The sequence below is a fragment of the Myotis davidii genome, unplaced genomic scaffold, assembly GCF_000327345.1.
Source record: "Myotis davidii unplaced genomic scaffold, ASM32734v1 scaffold573, whole genome shotgun sequence".
NCBI lineage: Eukaryota > Metazoa > Chordata > Mammalia > Chiroptera > Vespertilionidae > Myotis > Myotis davidii.
Window position 1 is genome coordinate 4,295,838 of NW_006285997.1, and position 24,434 is coordinate 4,320,271.

A 24,434-nucleotide genomic window follows, 5' to 3' on the forward strand; every position below is an offset into this window, starting at 1 on the left:
ACCTGTTGGAAGTCTAGAGACAACGAATGCAGAACAGTGCTCCTACGTGAGTTAAACTTGTCACTCCAGGGTCACTTAGCCAGGATGCCTTTCCCAGAAGGAAGCCCAGAGTTGTCCAGAGGAGCTCTCACAGATACCCACTGCACCTCTTTTCCTTCCTTTTGGGGAAATTTGCAGTGGTAATAAAGCCATTCTGTCTGAAAACTCTACTCTGTCTTTGAACTCTGTCGTGTATTGGAACTCTCGGTCTTCTTGTCCTATTCATCACAAATGAGTACCCTGACAGCCAGGGCCTCCATTGCTGTGGTGTCCAGAGCAACACGGAAATACGGGGCCTTTTATTCAATAAGTACTAGGGATTTCAAGATGACTACCACAGAGCATGAGACCAAACATGGGTCCCGTGAGCCCGCCCGGGACAGGGCTGAGGGGAGGATAGGCAAGGAGACTAGACAGCGAGTCCATCTCCAAACAACTGGCCGAACTGAGCACGTCAGTGAATGTCCAGGCAGCCTCGTTAGCCTGCACACAACACACATACTCTGCTTGCGTTAAGCATCTCTTGACAAAACTAATGGATCTTAAAGTCCATAGACCACAACTGATTATAAATGAATAAGATTCTAATGACAAGAAAAGGTTCTCTAATTCAAAAGTACAAGAAAACCTAAGTTCAAGGGTTAGGGAACATGATTATATTTCTGAAAAGTTGATAAAGAATCAAGCTGGAGAATTTAGCCTTATGTATAATCTTGTAATTTTCATTGGGAAATTATGTTCATGATTTAACTATGTCATTAAAAATTTACTAAAAATAATTAAAATAAAGAACATTATCTAGTTATAATTTAATGTGAATATTTATGATAAAATTGAGTTGTGAATTACATTGAAACTAAGTTACATTTTCTTATAGTATTCACATTTTTCTTTTGAAAACTTGTTCATTCCCCTCTTTTATCTAAAAAGAATGGAGGCTTAAAATACAGATTCAAGTGAAAACCCTGGTTTTGATCATCTTTTCTGTAACCGTACATATCATGGAAAAACCCAACCCCAAGGCTAAGCAGAAAACAAAAAAAACCAGCACTTTAAGTGTATAGAGACAAGGAAGTCTTGCTATCTGGAAAAGATGGAAAGCATTAAATCAAGCATCCTCATCAAATGCCTTTAAGCACTCCTCTGCCACTGTGTCCACAAAAAGACCCAGCCTCATGAAAGACGAGACTCAGCCCACCTGCAGCCCACGTGTGGGAGGCATGGCCGGAGGCCCGAGAAGGAGAGAGACAAGTCAACAGAGCGATCCCGAGGAGGAGGGGAAAGAAAACCATGAGAAACAAAGCAAATGAAAAGGGCGCGGGAGAGAGAGTGTGTGAGGACCAGAGACCCATGAGGCCTACGAGGAGCCACGTAACCTCCTGCACGGAGCACCCCGTCTGTCTTGGGGAGCCATGTGCCCCGCACTCCCACATACACTGTGGAGCAGAATCTCCGTAAGGACACGGTGAGTACCTACCCCATCGAATGGAAAAAAGCCCAGTGTTCTTTCCAGAGCGCCCTCCTGCTGCTACAGACTTTTCAAATAACCATGAGGATTTCAAGCAGCAAATATATTATCAATACAGTTATTGAGGTTTACATATTAGCTATTTTTCTTTCCTCTAGGGAAGCTAACTCTGAAAAAACGCACCTGATTTTCAAAATCAGCAGAACGTGGCAGAGGTACTACCACTGGCCCTGTACTTGCCTGCTTGTAGGTGCCGTCCAGCAGCGTGTCCAGGTGTTGGAGGGGGGCAGGAGTTTTGTCTTTGAACCTTGTTAACAGCCGGCGCTGGATGGCCCGAAATTGCACAGCTCTTTCAGATAAGAGTTCTTCCAACTTTTCACCATTTATCCGCAGCTACAACAAAGAGTTTCTTAAATTCAGGTTCAATGTGTACGACAAAAATATTTAAAGTAAAAATACAGAAAATTCCAATAAAAGTCTGAAAGAATAATGAATAAAAAACATATCATAGAGTTAAGAATTAAAATGGTGATATTTGGTACATGAATACAAAGGTAATACAGTGGAGTAGGTTAAATAAAAATTTAGTAAAGATGCCTAGTATGCCTAGGGAAAAACAGATTATTTAATAAATGTTTAGAGAAAATTAATTAAATACATGGGGAAAAGAATAAGAATTTCTCCCCTAGTATTTACAGCAAAATTAATTGCAGAGGAATTAAAAATTTAGACACAATAAAAGTACCAGAAAAATTAGAATTTTTACATAATCTCAGAATGAGAAAGACCATTATGAGTATAGTCAAAAGTCAAAAGCCACACACACAAACACACACACACATGATAAAGGACTGAAAAAAATTAATTCTATATGGTTTATGAAAAGAAAAACATTATGAGTAAAGTGATAAGACAAAAAGCAAACTGCAAAAAGAGCAATAACCACACCGACTAAAAGTCATGCCCCTAAACTAATATCTAGAAAGCATCTACAAATCAATGAAAAAGGACCACACCCAATACAAATCATTAAGAAAAAGAGCAACAACCCAATAGAAAAATGAGCAAAATTTACAGAGAAGTTAATACAAATAAGCTCTCACACATACAGCCTTTGACCTACCAATCCCACTTCAAGGATCTTATCTTATGGGTATGCCTGCAAAAACTAATGTAGATATAAGCATAGTCATTATAGAATAGTTTGTTATTGTAGTAAGATGTTATTAAAAATCAAAATACTCATCAATAGGGGAACAAATTAAATGAATAAAATGACTACTTTGCAGGACTACTGGGTACTGATATGCAAAGCTATCCAAAGATACACTAAATGAAACAAAGAAAATAAAAAATACACAATAGTATGTACAATGTACTACCATTCATGTATTTTTTTAAAACAAATCTGTTAGCATAGTTGTGACTGCATGAAATAGTTCTAGAAAGACACGCCCGAAACCAGATACCAAATGTTGGCCCCAAAGAGGAGATTGGAAGATGAGAATCAGAAATTACTCTTTCTACTGTAACTCTTTCCATAAGTTTTAAATTTAATATTATTAAGATACAAGAAAGCTAGTCAAAGTCATAAAGTAGAAGAAACTCTCTATGAAATTAGATCATGTGAACTACTAATTCAACTTATAAAACAGTCATAACTAGTTCAGAAATAAATATATCCAAAATATTCAGAAATCAAGCATAGCTAACATTTCTGATATCAAACCAAACTTCCTTATCTTTTCATTATATGTACTTTCTAATACATGATTTAAAAATCTTGGAATTTTATTAGCTTCTTTTAATACCAATGTTAGAAACAATAAGGAATTAACTAAATACAAGAATATTTTCTTGAAGGGGGAAAAGCTTTCTTTACCAAAAGTTGTGATAAATTTCTTAAACTAAAATGTTTTAAAAATAATATTTCATCAATAATTATGACGATAATATCAGGATATAAAAAGGGAAACTCTAGTAAGTTCTTCAACTCTATTTGATAATGACGTTATTTGTAATTGGTTTGTATGCACTGAATTTTTCCCTTTATGTTCAGACTGTTAAACAAAGTTATTATAGCTTGAAGTCAATGCCTTTAGGATGTTGAAAGGGACTGAAATTAGGTAGACTATTCATGTGACTCTCTCTCTCTCTCTCTCTCTCTCTCACACACACACACACACACCATCCTATATAATAAAAGGGTAATATGCAAATTGACCCTAAAGGCAGAACAACCAGAATGACCTCTGGACCAGTCACTATGAGGCACACTGACGCCCTCTTGGTCCCTTTCCCCGGCCGGCAGGCTCCGATTGCCTGATGGTGAACAGGGAGCCAGGGGTGGGTGGCGGGGGACATGGGCAGCACCAAGCCAAGGCCCCACCGCTCACCCCACACACAGAGGGCGACTCGTGGCAGGGGCAGGGCTGGCGAGTGGGCAGGAATAGCGGACCTCTCGGTCCCTTCCCCCGGCTGGCACCGATCATCTGATGGCGAATGGGGGAACCGGGGGTGGGTGGCAGTGGGGGGGCAGGGCCAGCTGCGAGCAGCCAGGGAAAACGGCCCTGATCGCAAGCCAGGCCTAGGACCATACCTGCACAAGAATTTCGTGCACGGGGCCTCTAGTAGTTTATAAACAGAAATGCAAAATCCTATTGAGTCCTCAAAAAGTACTCACTCTAGCTTCTTTGAATTATGTTCAAAATTCTTCTGCAATTCCCCTTTGTAATTGCCTACAAAGTCTACCTATAGACCAATAAATAAGTAGAGCCTGATGAATTTTTTTAACACATGGGACTTTTAAAACAATTAAATATTCAGGCAACAAAGTTACTGTCAGATCTCATTTATTTAGACATTTAGTCATTTAGCATTTTACTAAGCGTCCATGGTGCCAGATACTGCCGAATATTTTATGTGGTTACCCTCATTCAGATGCAGAAGTTGTGGTGTGCTTGTTAAGAAAGGAAAGGAAAAATGACTTTGCTTTACAATCACACCTCATTTATGGCCCGCTAGTGTTAGTCAGCCTAATGGCTGCCGATAAGCTCCAATTGTTTCAACACCATATTATTGGGGTCAAAGGTCAAGTCCTCATGTGGAGGAATTAAATCAGCTCTGTTCTGAGGCAAGACCACATGCTTAGCTCCAGGCACAAACCAGATTCACAAAAACTACTGTCCATAAAAGAAGAACAGGTTGGAGCATCTGGCCGAATAGCGTGTATCGTACAATTCTTACCTCTGCAGCATCTCTTTCTTTAATGTGTTGAAAAATTATAAATAATATTTGTTCTAATCATACACACCTCAAAATGATGATCGATCAATGCAAAATATTCTTGAAGGGGCATGGATCCAGAAAAAGAACATGCGAAATCTTTGCTTCCCTGCTTTTCAAAATATTCTTCGAGGCGGATAATAAGTTCATTTGTTATGAGCCAAAGATCTTCAAATTGTTCACTCTGAATGCGATATCGTTCTAGGAGAGGGAAAAAATAATTAATAAAAATGCTTATTACTAGCTGAAAATACATGAATTGTTACTAACTCTGATAATGGATACCAAAACAAAAAGGACAAAGATGTCTTTGATGGAATATAGAAACAATTTCTACTGGCTTGATAAAATATTTGTAATGCATTATTGAGGTTTTCTGCATCAGTCACTTAACATTTTCAAATTTAACGCCAAAGGTATGTGGTCACAGTGCCAAGCTATAGCGTATGGTCCTTTTTACTCTGTATGTATCTTATAATACGTTACAGTACAATAAGAAAAAAAAACACTCAAATTTGGGTCCTTCTAAAGAACAAACAAACAACACTTTACTTTAAAGGTAAGAAAACAGCCATTGTAAAAATACAATCTGGTATCATTACACTAAACTTCCATATCATGGACTAATTCAGCCAAGGAGTGTCCATTAAAGCCGGAAGGCCATTCTATAATAAAGTAGGTTTTCTGAATGTGTACGTTAAAAAATTGACAAAGTTATTTATTTATATGCTTTTCCTTATGTGGACACATTTGTAAAATTAAAGTTTAATTTCACAGAAAAGTTTTCTGTGTGTATTACAGTAATTTTAAATTTATACTGAGTAGGTCTAGTCAATGAGTGCATTCACCATTCACCAAGAGTAAACAAATGCGCACGCTGGGGTGAGGGTTAGCGCACATGGAACATCACCTGCTCACGTTAAAACTGCTGCCGTCCTAGGAGGTTTGGCTCAGTGGACAGAGCACTGGCCCGCAGACTGAAGTTGCAGGTTCAATTCCAGTCAAGGGCACATACCTTGGTTGCAGGCTTGATCCCCGGGAGGCAACCAATTGATATGTCTCTCTCACATCAAAGTTTTTCTCTCTCTGTCTCTCCTCCTCCCTTCCACGGTGTGGAGTGAAACAAGTAAAAAATCTAAAGAAAATCAATGAAAAATTTAAATATAAATAAACTTCTAGATACCCCACAGCTACTTGAAATAGACTGAATGTTTATACCCCCCCAAAATGCATATGTTAAACCCTAATGCCCAATGTGATGGTATTTGGAGGTAGGGCCTTTGGGCTTTAAAAATCAATCAGGTGAGGATTAACAAAACAAAACAAAATGCTGCTGAAAGTCACACCAAGTGACAACAGAACCAACTACCATGAAGGATGCATGTACTAATCCTTCCTGGACATTGTTTACAAGCAGTGCTCTTGGATTTAAATATGTGGGCTCTACTTGTAGAAATGTAGTATCCATTTATGTCAATGAAATTACTAGTGTTCTTCCCAACATATGGCCTATTCGCTTAAATTCATTAAAAATAACAGTGAATTAATAACAAAAAATAACCTGTTAATTTAACTATAAGTATATCTTGGTTAAAAGCATTTTTAAATTAGCAGGGTGTTAATTTTCACATATGACATATGGACTAGAATCCAAAGTCTGTTAAATTGAGGACCACAAAATCAAGGGTTTACTGAACCTATAAAAATGCAATTTATCTTTGAATTATAAAATTTCTATCAATCACAATTAGATGTTGAAAAATATTGGTCAAGCCCTGGTTGGGTAGCCCAATTGGCTGGCAGATCGTCCTGTACACCAAAAGGTTGAGAGCTCAGTCCTGGACAGGGCACATATTTAGGTTACAGGTTCAATCCTCAATCGGGACTCTCTCTTTCCCATTTCCACCTTCTCTAAAAATCAATAAAAACATATCTCTTGATGAGGGTTTAATATATATATAACCCCCCCAAAATGCATATGTTAAACCCTAATGCCCAATGTGATGGTATTTGGAGGTAGGGCCTTTGGGGGATGATTAAGTCATAAGGTGAAGCTCTCGTGAAAGAGATGAGTGCCCTTATAAAAGAGACCCCAGAGAACTCTCTTGCCCCTTTGCTATATGAGGACATAGCAAACAGACAGACACCTATGAACCTGAAGCAGGCTCTCACCTGGCACCCGCTGTACCAGAGCCATGATCTTGCACTTCCCAGCCTCCAGAACTGCGAGAAGCAAATTTCTATTGTACAAAAGCCACCCAGTCTCTGGTATTTTGTGATAGCAGCCCAACTGGACTAAGACAGTACACTACTATGACCAAGTATAATGCATGAATGTCAACAATAATAGAATTGCAAAAATAATAAACATTTAAATAGATGTAATATTTTCTGTAACATTTTGGGCTTTAATTATTTTCTTATTTCCCTCAATACATGAGGGGAAAAAAGAAAAACTAATTTTTTATAACAAAAAATTATCCTTGGGATTTAGAAATATAAACAAAATTATTCTTAAGTGGATTTTTTTCAGATTACCAAAAATCAACAAGAATTAATGAGTCAAAGGTTTCTCCGGCATTATTTTGATGATTAAGCATTTTCTCAGTTTTTATGTTTCAAAATAGTTAACATTGCATTGGAAACTTTCCAGAATCTGCATTTCATGGAAAGGAGAAATAAAAATCTATTTATAATATAACATGAAAGAAGAAAGTTGTATTTTAAAATACACCCTTACAATACTGGTAATTAAAATAGCTGCCAAAATGAACATTCGATTTATTTTTTTTTATCCTTTTTCCTTTGCATCTTGTAATAGCAGCTCAGTGGAAATAATCATTCCAGCTTCCAAATGAAATAAATTTAGATGACTGGAGTGCAGTCAATTGCCATTCCACTCTACTACAAATGGAGAAAATAATGGATTTAACTAAGCAGGGCACAAAAATGCATCACGTCAGTGTCTATTCATGTCAGAACATCTGAAGTTCATCAATATAAATAACGTTTGTATTCATGTCATAAACAAAGCATCAGTATAATTTATACTATTTGGAAATTTTTAAATGCGAGATGGAAAGGCAGATGAAGGCTTTTGGAGCCAAGAAGTTTGAGAAAATAATATAAACAATTTCAGTAGATATTAGTATAATATTCTAAATATACAACCTCTTCGATATTAGTGGAAACTGTAGATGATTTCTCTAAATTTACTTTTCAAAAGGCTTTTTCCAAGCTGGATTTATATAATTTGGCCATTGTCCCTTGATAATATAGCTAAGAAGTTCTAAGATAAATATAAAACAGTAATATATTGATGACTCACTGCACACATTAAAGTGTACACAGTGGCATGGGGTGGGTTTCCGGTGACTTTGGATTTGGTCATTACACTTATCACTAAATCACAAAGCCGCTACTATATAAAATTCCCAGACGGAAGAAAATTCCCTGATTTCTAAAACCCCATGCTCTATCCAGCATCTGAAGATACCTTTTCCTCTTTGTGGAGTACCCTCCACCCAATAATCTCCTACTCATCCTTCAAGATCTTTCACAAACAAAATCACTTATGGAACCTCACTCCTTTGCTGCAATTGCACCTGAAGTGGGCTTCTGTCAGCACCAAGTTCGAGTATTGGTTCTCTACCTGTCTCTCCCATTAGTCCAGGAGCGCCACCAGAGCCACCAGTGTTCATATCTAACATGTCTGCTGAATGCAAAATGAATAGAGGCAAGAGCAAGCCTCTCACATGCTTTCCTCTGAAGATATTTTGGTTAATATGTTTCAAGATTACATATGCTGTGGAATATAAGACAGAAAGCAACCAACAAAACAAAACAAACTCACAGGCATAGACAAAAAAGTATGGTGGTTACCAGAGGGCAAGGGGAGTAGGGGGAGAGTGGTGAGGGTAAAGGGGGACAAAAGGATAGTGACAGGAAGAGACTATACTTTGTGTGGTGGGTCCACAATGCAATATACCGATGACATATTAATGCAAATAGGTTTACAGTTGTGAGTTTATTCTTTTTTAATATTTATTATTGTATTATTTCCACATACTTCCATAAACTTAATTTTGCCCACCCCTGTAAATTCAATGTCACCCCAATAAATTTAATTTTGATAAATAAATAAGTTTTTAAAAAGATTACAGATGCTTTCTTTTGGCAGATGCAAAAAGAAAATTTTTCTCAAGGCCCAACCCTTATTCACATGCATGGCTACAATGTTTTCATTATACCTGAAAGCAAAATAATCAAGAGACAAGCAAAGGACTTTTAAACTTGATCTTATTCAATTCAATCCCTCATTCTAGCATGTTAAAATCTTTCAGGATAATCTTTCATTGTATTACTTATCTTTTCTTTTCCCCAAGGCCTACTCGAGGCTACATAAATTTGCTACTTGCAATTGCTTAACCCTGCTTGTGACACTGAAAATATGTATTTACTCAGCATTCACTTTTAATGACCGGTTTAGTTGGGAACAGAAATCTAAGTTGAAAATCATTTCCCTCAAATCTTGCAAAAAATTCTTCCATTGTGTTCTAGCATCCAAGCCAATCTTCTTAATTCATGTTCTTTGAGTAGCTTGCTTTTTCCTTTTTAATCTTTGAGGATATGCTCCTAATCCTTAGTGCTCCAAGATTTTAAAAACAGTGTCTGGATGTGTTTCTTTTTCTGATTCACTGTGCTAGCATCAAACAGGCTCTTTCAATCCCTCAGATGTCCCCAGATGTCAACAACTGCGACATCTCATTTCCCTGAAATCCCTGTCTCCATTGTTCTATCCATCTTCACAAGCCACTCTCCAAAAGGTGTGACTTACATCCAAACCCTCCTTCAATCCCCCTGAATGCCCCCAGTGCCCGCCACCCAGGCCCTGTATCCCACCGCCTCTCTCTTTCTCAAAGATTTCATTGCTTTGTGACTCCTTTCTCTTTCCTGATCATCAGCCTCTCCCACTTAACTCGATCATTTCCATTACTATTCAAACATGTTCTAACATTGCAAATTTAAAAACAAAATAAAACCCACGTTCCTTCCAGCTACATCTCACTGATGAATTACTACTGAGTTTGGTTGTCCAGTTCTTTCTAAACACTTGCAACACTGGGTCCTCTACATTTATCCTTGGATTAAGCTGTAGCTTAGACTGTACCGATTTGAGCTCAGATAGAATTATATCTAGTAAATTGAGTTTTATCAATGTTTTTTAAGCTCTGTGAAATTTGCTACTCATGAACTATAAAGATAAGCTATAGAAACATTATTTTTTAAATATATATATTTTTTATTGATTTCAGAGAGGAAAGGAGAGGGAGAGAGAGATAGAAACATCAATGATGACAATCATTGATTGGTTGCCTCCTGCACACCCTCCACTGGGGATTGAGCCTGCAACCTGAGCATGTGCCCTGACTGGGAATCGAACCATAACCTTCTGGTTCATAAGTCGAAGCTCAACCACTGAGCCACACCAGCTGGGCTAGAGACATTACTGACAAAGTGACTTGTCCTTGTGACATTCAGAAGAGAAATTACATCCTGGATTCAGAATCACAAAAAAGGAAAATGCCAGACACACATTGGGTACAAATTACCTCATTCCTTTCTTGGGGATGGGTATTCTGATAGAGCAGTAGGGAGCACCAACATCTACCTCAGCCCCAGAAAACTCTACTTTCTTCATATCTATCTCCCTTCATCACCAAGGGCATTTCCTAGGTAGAATTCTGTGTGTCACTCAAGTAAAAACAACCACCAGGAATTGTAATGGCTACTCTTCAGGTTTCGGTTGACACAGTTCATGTGGTTCCTTATTTAAAAGGCCTCGTCCTATCCCATGACTCAGCCTGTCCGCCTGCACTATGGCACTGCCATCTATTCAGATATATGTGACTGGATCAGCCATATAGCTCAATATTTGGTGATATTTACAGAATGGTAAAGTAATCATGCCCTACAGCAATGCTCTAAAAGTCACTTTATCTAAAAAATAATAAACATAACGCATTAGGACATAAATATCCCCATTTTTCAAATGGAATAACTTCTTGCCTTTTTTAAATGATCTCAATTACCAACTCATCATACAGCATCATAAACTGAGGTCAAACATATTTGTACAATTTCCCAAGGACATGTTGGCAACAATTTTTTAGTTTAACTAAAGAGAATAGTTTAACAAGAGAAATGTACAAAAATTATTTCAGCATCCAAGTGAAGATTAAAGCTAATCAAAACAAAACAGTGTCACCCTGGCCAGGTGGCTCAGTTGGTGGGAGCATCATCCTGTGCACTAAAAGGTTCCCAGTTTGATTCCCGATCAGGGCACATGCCTAAGTTGTAGGTTCAATCCCTGGTTGTGGCATGTATGGGAAACAACCGATCAATGTTTCCCTCTCACTCTCTCTTCTCCTCTCCCTCTAAAAAATAAATAAAAACATATGCTGGGGTCAGGATTTTTTTTAACAAGGACAATGGGATAACCTGTGTAAAGTATTTATAAAATGGCCTGAAATATTGTAAATCTACCTGCCTGAGTCTTCCATTAGGCCCAGGGACCAGGGACTATAATTGGTCCATCTTCAAACCTCCAGAGGTAGCACCCGATGTGCTTATTGAATGAATGAATGACAAGACAGTAGGGAGAAAGACTAGAAAAGCAATCCAAAGGTTTATCATTATGCCTTTGGATTATGGTCTTGAGGAAAGTAGAAGAAAAGCAACTTCAGAGCTTTTAGAGAGAATTGATGAACCAAGATCGTGCTGCATTTCAAAAGCCTAAGGCAGGAGTAAGCTCAAGTGAAGACTAGGTTGCGTAAAGGGCTCAGTTCTTCAAGTCAGAGAAAATGAGAATAGAGAGGCTCTATCTGTAGCCCTCCTCTCCTCTCTCCTCCCAACCTTTCCTGGCAGTAACTGTCATTGGATTAGGGTAAAATGCCTCTTATCTGGGATTGGTGTCCTCTCCCCGGGTATTCATACCATCTCCATCTGATCACCTGCATAGCCGAGTCGCTGTGTATTATAGTTAAGGTTGAACACTATATAACATCACCCTATCTAAGGGGGTGTCATTCAAATAGTAGATATCTTTGCTTCAAACCCTCCTCCCCCTTTTTTTCATTGATTTCAGAGAGGAAGGGAGAGGGAGAGATAGAAATATTAATGATGAGAGAGAATCATTGATCAACTGCCTCCTGCACACCCCACACTGGGGATCAAGCCCCACAACCCAGGCATGGGCCCTGACCTCCTGGTTCATGAGTCGATACTCAACCACTGAGCCATACAGGCCAGGCAACTCATTCTTTTAAAAATCAGTAATAAACACAGGGAACCATGCATTTATGTTGGTGATCCTACTTGTGCACCACATAACCCATAGTACATAAGGAAAGGTTCTCCAAATAGAACTATTTCAGCCAAAAACTGAAGGAAGTTTGAAAGAAATAGAATATAACTATTTTCAACTTCCAATGAATGAGTGGATCTCAGCACTGAATATCAATGGCTGAGACCATCACAAACAAAAAGAGACAAGCAGATATCTTGTCCCCCTGCTGAAAGCATAAACCACCATTCATTAAGCAATGTGGCCAAAATAATTAAGCTTAACTACTAGCTCTAGCTGCAACTGCAATTTACAGGCAACAAAGTGGACAGAGAAAATAAATATTAAACAACATCCCAGGGATGTAATGGGTGAAATGCACAGTGTGAGAAACACATAGGAAAAATAGCATGTACTCTTCAACAAATAATTAAAAGGGAGATGAAGGGGTAAAAACCTATAGAAAAGGAGATACCAAAAATGCATATTAAAAAATTGCAAAATGTAAACCACATTTGAATTCTGACTCAAACAAACAAAAATTATAATGTTGGAGACTTTCACTTCAGGCCAAGATGGAGAAACTGGAGCCACAGTTACCCTTCCATCGAAAACAACTAAAAAAATGGGACAGAAAATATAAAATACTTTTTAAAAATATATTTTTATTGATTTCAGAGAGGAAGGGAAAGGGAGAGAGAGATAGAAACATCAATGGTGAGAGAGAACCATTGATCAGCTGCCTGCTGCAGACCCCACACTGGGGATCAAGCCTGAAACCTGGACATGTGCCCTGATCGGGAATGAAACCATGACCTCCTGGTTCATAGGTCAACTCTCAACCACTAAGCCACACCTGCCGGGCTGAAATATTTTTTGTTAATACATTGGAAATCAAGAATTGAACAATGATCCCTTCCAAACAAGAAACAAACAGAGTGAGCCCTATGATCGCCCCAGTTTACTGCCTCGAGAAAAATCTGTAGGCCTCAAGACAGTTTGGGGAACCGAGGTGCAACAAAGCATTCTCCCCAAGAAGGAAAATAGAACTGGGAGTCTGGAAAGGTCAAAGTTGCACAAGTTCACAGGCAGGATGTCAGAGAAGAGAGCGCGACAGAGGGAGGTCTGCGGAGATCTGCAAAGTGCCCCTGGAGTACATATCCCAATGCCAATCAGTCCACACCTGTAAGGAAACTACGTGAGGCTGAGGGAACCACAGAAAGAGATTACAGGGAACATGGAATCTGCGATCCCGCCCAGAGCCAGGAACCAGCCCTGTTCTCACTGGCCAGGATAGGAACCAGCCTAATTCCCTAGGCATTGTGCAGAACACATGCAAGAGTTCGCCCTCAGAAGTGGGTGAAGTTTGCCCTCGAATAAAATGTTGCTCCCATCCTGCCTATCACCACCTGAAAGGATCAAACTTTTTTAAGTAACTTAACAGTGTCTCAGAAAAAAAAAATCTCAAGAAGTTTTAGAGGAAAACTAAAGTACTCAACACACAGCTAGATAAAATTCAGAAGTTCTGTTCTTCAAACAAAAACTACAGGACATGCCAAGAAGGAAGAAATTACAATCCATAAGAGGGAGCAAATCAATCAGAACTAACTCAGAAATGACATGGATGACAGACTCATAGACAAGGGCATTTAAACATTATTATGTTGTTCTGTATGTTCAAGGACATTCTATTACAGGCATGGAAGGTGGGAAGAAGAAGAAGAAGAAGAAAGAAGAAGAAGAAAGAGGAGGAGGAGGAGGAGGAGGAGGAGGAAGAGTGGAAGGGGAAGGGGAAGGGGAAGGAGAAGGAGAAGGAGAAGGAGAAGAAGGAGAAGGAGAAGGAGAAGGAGAAGGAGAAGGAGAAGGAGAGACCCATGGGCACACATCACACTCTGCAGAATAAAGTGACTCGAATGTATAGCAGCAGAAACCACCCAAAATACAGCGCCAAGAGAAACAAAGGTTGAAAAGACAGCATCGCTGAAATCTGGAACTCAAGGACAGTTTGACCCAACATTACCTGACATCAATACATAAAAGTCTTATATACCAAGAGTGAAAAATGGAAAAGTGAAACAGTACCAAGAGGGCTTATGTTGAACAATGATAGGATTCCAGCATGTTCAATATGAACACAGATCCAGGATCTCCCAAAAAGAACCGGCTGTATCACATACATTGGATCTTGAAGGAAATTTTTTTTAATCTGTCATTGAATCCTGTTTCTAAAGTAAGTAAGAAGCAAATATGTGTTGACGAGTCTAAGATACCAACGATATCAAAACAATTGAGCCCCAAATCAGGAGAAACACGTACCTAAGCTCTCCTAGGCTTCCAGAGATTACCTCTCTGATCGAAAGCCTGCATTTTTATTCAGCCTCTGTGGGTTGTACCCATCCACAGTAAATGTCAACCACTCAGAAGCCAAGGTCTTAACCACTTTTCTAAGGCACCAATAAGTTCGGTGTGCAGCATATAATTTCCTACTAAATTTCCAGGATAGTATAGGAGACCCAAGGAATTAATACATTTGTATAAGATGTTGTGAAGGTAGTGGCTCTTTCTGCCTTCTTTATAATCCAAATTTGTTATACGAAAATGACTAAGAAGGAAGGAAAGGAAAGGGAAAAACCAAAAGGTACAAAACTATTTGCTAACAATATACATATATACCTGGTATACCCAAACTCAAGCCAAACTAAAGAATAGGTCAATTGTAATAAAAAGCATTCCATTTTGGAACTGGAGAGCATTCTGCTAAGTGAAATAAGCCAGTCAGAGAAAGATAAATACCTCATGATTTCACTCATTTGTGGAATATAGAGAACAACATAGACTGATGAACAGGGACAGATCCAAAGACAGAGAAACAGTGATCAGACTATTAATCCCCAGAGGGAAAGTAGGGGAGGGAGGGGGCAAGGGGAAGAGATCAACCAAAGGACTTGTATACATGCATATAAGCCAAACCAATGGACATGGACAGAAGGGGGATGAGAGCATGAGTGGGGGGTGGGGGGGAGGATGGGGGGTTAATGGGGGGATGAGGACACATTTGTAATACCTTAACTAATAAAGAATTTAAAAAAATAAAAATAAAATAAAGCATTCCATTTTGAAGGCTTTTCATTATACATAAACAACGCTTTTAAACACTTCAAATTCATGAAAAATAAATTGTAAGCACTTTAAGTAGTTAATAACACAAAAGTTGACTTACCATAAATCGCTAAAGCTTGTGGGAAATACTCTTTGTATTCTAAATCCTACCCACTAATGCAAGGGTGAGGATGCATCTCAGAGTCAGTGGTGACGATTTTTTAATGAGGGATTTAAGAGAGTTGATTTAATTCCCAAATTTGTTTTTTTTAATTCCACCCCATCACCAAGAAAGTGACTAGAGGGCTCCATTAGAAACCTGGTTACTGCAGATGCTTCATCCAATCGATGCCTCTCTTTTTTCTAAGTTACTCAGAGGAAATCTGACACCGGAGAAGGTCACACCTTCACAGATTACCCCAAATGTTCACTGTGATGCTGAGGCTTTATATACGGAGCCCCTTCTAAGCAATCAGGGCCAGAGAATGAACATTCAAACATTCGCCCCCTCCAGCTGCTGCAGGCAGCAGAAGCACAAAGAGCACCTACTTAGGCGATTACTTTTCAGGGGCATAAGACTGAACTTTAAAAAGGTACCTATCCAGAAACCTACAATGAAAGTGAATAATAAATATTTACATTATGAGCCAAAAAATTCCACCGTCTAAAGAGAAACATTTGATGTTCTTGTCTCTGAATACAGAAACAAAATAATGATTATACTAATTTTAATCAAACTTAAAAGGTACACCTCATTACCTTGTTGATATAAGCTACTCGCCTTTGAACAGGCAAGGGAAAAATCCTGGAGGCATTTTCATATTCTGACTTAACAATTATCTGATAATTACCCCATCATTACCTGCTGGTGAAGGATTCCATTCTAAATTCTTAACATTTCTGATATATTACAGGCATGTTACTTCAGAAGGCCTACCTGGAAAGAGACTGAGAAGGCTGACTGGAGGTTTGTTGGTATCAATCGTTAGTTTGTGGCTTGCAATTTTTGAAGGTTGGCCTGGTAGACAGATTAATTTCAGGGGAAGTCTGAATTTACATTGGGTAACCCGAGGAATGCCTGAAATAAAAAGGGAGAAATGCAGAGTCACGACTGTGTCAAATCATTTGATACATAAAAAATCTGTACTACTAATAGTCTGAGCAGCAACATATCCCAGTTTAAAAGTCTGCAGCCTGCCCATTTTGTCTAGCATAACTGAACTGCACATTATTATCATAATTCACATGTTTATATTATTGTCAAAAAGCAGAAGGCAATATCAGGGATCACTGTAAGTTATATAAATGTCTAATAACTAGGCTGTACACCTGAAATCAATACTGAATGTCAACCATAATTTAAAAACTAAAAAGATAACGAGTACTAGTATTGCAGATTTTTTTAAAGTGAAAGGCAGAAATAAAATCTTAGAAAAGACACAGGCATGAGGTCTGCCTTTAATAGTAATACCATATTTTTAAAATCAAGAAACACTTCAACACTATATATAGAGTTATAGTCAATTACTGAACTATCTTTAAACTAAGGCCTTTAAAGTTCTAGCCCTAATTTAAGACTCTCAGCTAAGATGAGCAATGAATATCAAATTTGCATCAAAAAGACTTTATATGACTATATTTCATAATTTCTCTACCTCCACACACAAATTTTGTAACCTTTAGGCTTTTTTACTTACTAAAAATTCAAATTACAATTAATAATTTGCAATAAATTACAACATGAAAGCAGAATTTGTTCTACTTAAGATCTACTGAAGTTCATGACATTTTATACAGTAATATTAAGAATATTACCTTCATATGATTCAATTTTTCTCAATCCATTTAACTTTACATACCAGTTAAGTGACATTTTTAAAGGCTTCCATAGTCATTCAATTGTCAAATTTTGTTTTTTATGTACACAGGCATATTTAAATAGGTAACTGAACAATACATAACAATGAAGACTTTTACGTCAGGATTAAAAGTTTTTAAAAATCAATTCCTTTCAATATTTTTAAAGAGAACGATACTGAAACCAAAGCAAAGTGGGCTCTCTACTTATAAATCCAGAAAAGCAATTCTACAACTTCCGTTTTCTCTCCTTTTATTCTAGGGTTCTGTTCTTGATGGGGTAATATACAGAAGCCTGTATCTCGGGACCTGCTGTACTTTACTTGATGGGGCCACACATTCATCCCTTTACTGCCTACAGTGGAGTCAGTGAGCAGCTTAGAAATAGTAAAGTAAGAGCAGTTGGAGTTTGGGGACATGATTCCAAATTAGCAACATATTTTGTTTAAGCCAGTTGGGGTTGAGTGGCTTACTCTGCATCCAAGCTGGGACTATACTTTTCAGTATTACTTGTTCAGTGGGATAGCGAGAGATCATCAGCAATGGAAACATGTTGATATACGAGGTCAATTAAAGACTTTTTCAGAGCACGGGGAGCATATTTGTCATTCTCCAACATAATCTATTATCCATCAAATTTTACGTAGCTCGTTTTTTGCTCATAACCAACAGATGTTTAATTCACTTCTGGAATCCTAGATGCAAAGTATAACTGTGGCTCTTCAGAAAGGTCCCAGGGTATTACATATATCCTGACATTCTGTGAGATTTAAAGGCATGTGTATTTGTACTTTGCAATGGCAAAAAAAAAAAAAAAAAAAAATTAAATCCTCACCCGAGGATATTTTTTCATTGCTTTTTAGAAAGAGCAGAAGGGAAGGAGGGAGGAAAGAAAAAAGGAAAGGAGAGAGAGAGAGAGAGAGAGAGAGAGAGAGAGAGAGAGAGAGAGAGACTGTGATGTGAAAGAGACACATGGGTTGGTTGCCTCCCGCGTGCACTCCAACTGGGGCCTAGGATCAAACCTGCAACGCAGGTAACATGCACTTGACCGGGAATTGAACCCGCATCCCTCGGTGTGCAGGCCAAGACTCTAACTACTTAGCACACCAGCCAGGGCAATGGTAAAATGTTTCGACTCAAAATATTATGGTTGCATGATCTAACCTACTGCTCAAAGCATAACTATGAATGTCACCACACACAAAATATTAGGACGCATTAGTTTTTCCAATTTCATATATTCCACATATCTCCAAATTATGGAACTGTATCTACTAATATATTTCCTCTACAATAGATAAATTAAAGCCTCAAAACCTGAAACCTATCTTCATTTCCTTCATTTTTAATGAATAGTGGGGGGAAATGTTTCACCTTCGGATAACTCTTTCTGCACAAAAATAAGCGATCTTCTATGTACTTGGAACCAAAGTCTGAGCTAATTGTTCAAACAAAATCTGGCTGTAAATGTGCTTCTAAAACTATACTGCTAAGACCGTGGCTCTGTTTCACTAGACCGGGTACTGATTGAATTTGTGGTAAAAAATTTAATCATGATTAACACCACTAGCCTTATGCTAATGAGCCTATATCTGAATATTGGTACTAAATCTCTAAGAAGCCAGAGCTAAAGAAACTGGTGGTATATATATGTTTTCAGAAACTGGAACAAATGCTTATAAGCACTAATAAACCCAACAAGGGAAATACATTATAACTCAATTCACAGTCCAGTGAAGTTAGTTAATGACAGTATGTTGGGTCCAAGCCCCTCTGCCAGGGACTGGACCTCCTTGGACTCCAGGTATTCGACAGAGAAGCCATGAGAAGTTGTGGGTATATAACAGAGTCTTTATTGTAGCCCAAGCTCCGACAGGAGCTTTTAGACAAAGCAGACCTTCAAAGTAAAGTCCCATACAGTCGCCATACACCGGCTAGGTAACAATACATCTTTCCTACAAAGTCGCAGTAGCCTCCAACATAGGAGCTATACTGGAGCCATCTTTAGAGCCACAGCCTCACTAAGCAGCTGCCTCCCAGCACCCCTGCCTGCTGGTCAGTAACATACTTTAATACTAACTTAGACAAAAGAGGCTTCTTGCCAAATAGTGACCTCACTATCTTGGGTTACAGAAGGGCATGCTTGCGCAGCATACATACAGTAAGATAGCTGTGTCCTTGCTTCTTGCACCTGCGTACAGTAACTTAGCCTTGAACACTCCTGATTAGGATTCCCACGCTCAGAGTGGCCTTGAATATCCCGCGAACTCTAGACAGGGTCCTTACACAGTATTGCATATTTGGGCAACCGTCTACAATTGCTAAGATTTGTAGAACCCTCCAGAATTCCCTTTTTCTCTAGGAACTGTAAACCTGTTTCATAGGACATTTGGAAAACATTATTTTGGAAAATGATACTTAAAAATTTGATTATAAAATGATGGCAACTTGAAAAGTTTACCATTTGGGGGGGAAATATAAAATCTGCCCACCTGGCATGGCTCAGTAGTGACGGTTCCATTCCCTGTCAGGGCACATGCCTGGGTTGTGGGTTTGATCCCCAATGAGGGTGTATAGAAGGCAGCCGATCAATGATTCTCTCTCATAAATGTTTCTATCTTTCTCTCCCTCTCCCTTCCTCTCTGAAATCAATAAAGATGTATTTAAAAAGAAAATATTAAATCCTTCAGAAACCAGTTTAAAGAAACCGTATCTTTTTTTAAAAATTACAATGCCAGTATTGTATATTATTCTCATCAAATTAAAAAAACAAGCATTTCAAAATACAATCTCTAGTATTTAGTTGTGGTATTTATCAGAGACGCATTTCCATTGAGATTTACATTTTCTTAAGAATCTTGAAATGTAAATTTGGCTACAATTATTCTTCGGGCTACCATTGTACATAAGAACCACGTGGAGATATGTGTGAGTGTGCACATGTGTGCATCTATAATAAGGAAGGAAAGAATTACATGTATTCAAAGACTTTCAACTAGCTTTCCGCTCAGTTGAAAGAGCCTAATTGGTCCTAACTTTGCCTACCATCAGCGATATTTTCTCTATGTTGTTGGCAAACAGGCTTATTCAACTCAATTTTAAGCTGAGAGGGAAAAAAAAGTGGTCATTTATAATATTCAAATATTGGCCTACTCATTCATCAGACTGACTTTGTGCTGCAGTCTTTACCAAGTATAATCGCCTCCCCTTCAAACACTTCCCTCTCTAGCCTGCTAGAGGAAATGGGCAGTTGCAACTACTCGGTACAATTAATCACAAAATTATTTAACACTGAGAAAGAAGTCACATCAAAACCACTCCTGATGGAACCATTTTTCCAGGAAGAGAATTCTGACTACACCTGGCACACCCAAAGCCAGTATCACTGTCAAGAGGGAAGCCAAAATGCGCTTTAAAAAGGGGGGGGCGGGGGGAGGCATATATATCAAAGTAGAATAACTATGCATATGCATTACAATTCCACACAGCGCCTGTAGGACTCTTTCCAGCGGCCTGCTAGAGTCATTTCATACTGAAAACAAGGCGCCCCAAGCAGTAGCGGTGTCTGGTAGCCAGAACTTCCTTGATCCCTTCCTGTTATGTCTGGCTACGTACTGTGCTCCAACTGCAGTCCTGTTACACCTCCCATGTCATGTAATTTTAACACAGAAATCATGGAGACTAACTCTTATGGGACAATATAAAAGCTCGTTTGCTTCCCTCTTTGCCATGAGTAAAAGCAAGACTGCTTATCCGCACTGCAGCCTGAACAGATCAGGTCAATGAAATGGACCGTCTTTGAAATCTGAAGCCTTGTGTGTAAGTGAGAGCTCAGTGGCAGCCTTTATTTTCTTGCCTGCTAGCTGAAGCTGGGTGTTTCAACTCGACTCCCCAAAGCTTAATTATAATTTTAAAATATATCATGAGATTATTATAACCAGCTGTAGCTTTGTACTGAAATACTCAAATTTCCATATATTATGATTTTCCCCCTAATGGTTGGGACTGAATTTACAGTAAGAGGGAATAAATTACTTTCAATGATAACCTTAACTGATTTTTTTAACCTGAAACAAATCATTTAAATAATATGAATATGGTATTTCACAAAAGTTAGTGCAAATTTTATCAGCTATGTGCAATCTTGGAAAGTAAAATATAATTTATTAATAATAGTTTTTTAATAACCCAAATTCTAATTTGACTAGTTTACTTTATGTTATTAAGCTAATCACATACTTCTGTTAAAATATTTCTCACATAAGTGCATTTTCACCTTCCAAATACTATGCAACTAAGGTAGTTGGCATCACCAAAACTTTATGAGTAAATATTGCCATTATTTTAAAGTATTTTATGTATTTATTAATGAATTGACATTGTTATCTAATATTTATCTTAAATAGCTAATTTGAAGATAAACCAAATAAAGTCTGTGTCTATGAGGAAAATAATCAAAGTAGAAGATTCTTTCTTTTTTATATATATATTTTTTTAATTATTTATTGGTTGATCTCTTACCCCCCTACCTCCCGCCCCCGAACCCTCCCCGGCCTTCCCGCTGCAGTTTGACACTCTGTTTGAGGCAGCTCTGCCTCTGTATCTATTATTGTTCAAAAGTTTATAATGGTCTCATTATTTTTTAATATATATTTATTTACTTATTTCAGAGGGGAAGGGGGAGAGTGATAGAGAGATAGGAACATTAATGATGAGAGAGAATCATTGATCGGCTGCCTCCTGCACACTTCCTACTGAAGATCGAGCCTACAACCCAAGGCATGTGCCCTTAACTGGAATCGAACCCAGGACCCTTCAGTCCACAAGCTGGCACTCTCTCCACTAAGCCAAATCAGCTAGGGCAGAAGATTCTTTCATAGTGTCTGTCATTTATCCTAATATTGTATAATTCAAAGATGAGTGCTCGAACCTGTCTCTCAGAGAGCTCAAAATCCACTAGGGGACTCAAAGGAACAAATTTAATGAAATTCACATTATGGTCAGTTTTACAGTAGACTCATCAACAAAGGTTTGGAGGAATACAAAATGGGTTAACAATTCATACTGACCCGGACAAGTTCAAGGGGTCAGACCTGGGATGGCACTCCCCCATAAATTCTAAACAAGACAAAGAATAGGCCCACAGAATTGAGCATGCATGGCATGGGGACCAGAGACAGAGGTGGGTCTGTTGGGGCACAGAGAAAACAGACAATTTAGAACTCCGTGGCAAATACCTTGTGTCCTTACTATTTCTTCATTTTAATAAAATAAGATAACAGAGCATACAGGTAAATCGCCAGTCACAGAAATCACTTGTCAATGACACCTGATTTTTTTAAGAGATATGGAGCTTCGTTCTTTCTCATGATTCTGCGAAATGGCACGTCTCTCTGAGAGGAAACATGTAGTATACTCTCCATAGTCATATCAAGGAAATGAATCATCCTTAAAGAGGTTTTCTATAGTTAAAATAGCAGTCCATAGAATGAAATACTGCCATTTGCAACAATACCAATGAACCTTGAGACTACTGTGCTAAGTGAAATAAATCCGTAAGAAAAGGCTAGGAACCACATGATTTCACTCATATGTGGGATTTAAACCTAAAACTCGTGGACACAAACAGCAGTGTGGTGGTTGCCAGAGGAAGGGGGTCAAGGGTGAACGGAGTCCTCATATATGGTGATAGGAGATCTGACTTTGGGTAGTGGGCACAGTGCAATATGCAGGTCCTATAACATAGAAACCCACAGCTGAAGCCTCTATGACTATATTAACCAATGTCATCCCCTAAATTTAATTTAAAACAATAGTTTATAAAAAACAGTTAATTCATGTTATAATACCAACTCAATTCACTGACCACATTTCAGTTCAGAAATTCATTTAGTTCTAAATTATTTTTCTTACCTACCTTCAGGACTTCGATCTATCCATCAGAGGCAATGCAGAAAGGGTTAGGGGAGAAAGAATGCAACAAATTACCTATGGTAAAATTACAACACAAATTTAATACATATCTGCTTAAAAATATAAATTAAATTTTTCAAGATTCTCACTGATGATTTAAACTGCTCTCCAATAAAAATGAGCTAAGGTTAATCCACAATTGACAAGTAAAACATGAATAAATGAAATCTAACAATATATCTGTACTTCCATTCTCAGAAGTCCACGAGAGTGTGCTATTCCAGTGCAAAAGTGGCAAGAAGAGATAAAGATATATGATCTAGCCAAACAGCAAACCAAACTCAGTACGTAAATGGCATCAAGAGCATTAAATGCATTGTTGGGAAAACAGTTGCATGAAAGACCAAATACATAATCATAATAATATTTCCAGTTAGTCTTGCTTACATTATAATTTCAGTCAGTAGATACCACTATGCTGTAATGTCTTTGGGTGAGTTGCTATTCTTGCTATTCTTTTACTTCTATCTACTTTTTTTACTTTAATTTCTAATATATTTTCAACCAATTAATGCTATGCTCTTTTGTTTAGCAATAATTTATAGTTTTTTTAAATTCTGACTATAGAAAAGTATAATAGCCAAAACTGATACATGCAAAAAGCAGCTCACAGACTTATTTACAACTTTATAATATATTTTTAAGCATTTTGTCCACTTTGAAAATGTACTAAAGTTATAAAATCAACTCAGAGCATAAAATAGTCAATACATAAGCCTGAAAATTCCCTTAGGCAAAATAAAAACTACAATAATTATTAAAAAAATTACTAAAATAAGCAAAGTGGGCATCAGTAGAAGGAAAAAGAACTAAAAAAAACTGTATAGAAATAATTTTAAAATGTAACACTGCTGAAATACCTTATTATCAGTTACATTACATTTAATCATGTTTGCTTAAATGACAAAAAGCAATGATGAATTCTCTTCTTCTACCAATCAACTGTCAAACTGTTACTATAAAAAATTAACTATACAGGAAAAATATATAAAATTGATTGACTCAATTAAGTTGAAACTTATAATAATTGAATCTCAACTGGACTAAAGATAACCTTTTCCCCTTTTTTTCCAACTTTATTGAGATATTACTGACATATGTAAGTTTAAGGTATACAATGTGATGAGTTGATACACATATATATTGCAAAAAGATTACCACTATAAAGTTAGTTAATATCTCCTTCTCCTCATATAACTATCATTTTTTGTGGTGATAACTTTTGAGATCTACTCTCTTAGCAACTTTCAAGCATATCATACAGTATTGTATATTATGGTCATCACACTATACATTAGACACCCTCCTCCCCCGCAGGAACTTACTCATTCTAGAAGTATGAATCCTTTGACCGACATCTTCCCATTT

General features: G+C 37.8%; 1 protein-coding gene across 1 annotated transcript in view; it reads right to left on the reverse strand.

The window, feature by feature from the left end:
- The window catches only part of BBS9 (Bardet-Biedl syndrome 9), a 313,602-nt gene that overhangs the window by 148,009 nt on the left and 141,159 nt on the right, over positions 1-24,434 (reverse strand). Inside the window, exons 15-19 of the mRNA XM_015559690.1 lie at positions 23,011-23,025; positions 16,174-16,314; positions 15,996-16,060; positions 4,821-5,036; positions 1,748-1,900 (exon numbers count right to left, since the gene is read on the reverse strand). Coding sequence (XP_015415176.1) covers positions 1,748-1,900; positions 4,821-5,036; positions 15,996-16,060; positions 16,174-16,314; positions 23,011-23,025 — 590 coding nt within the window. The remainder of the gene's footprint in view (positions 1-1,747; positions 1,901-4,820; positions 5,037-15,995; positions 16,061-16,173; positions 16,315-23,010; positions 23,026-24,434) is intronic.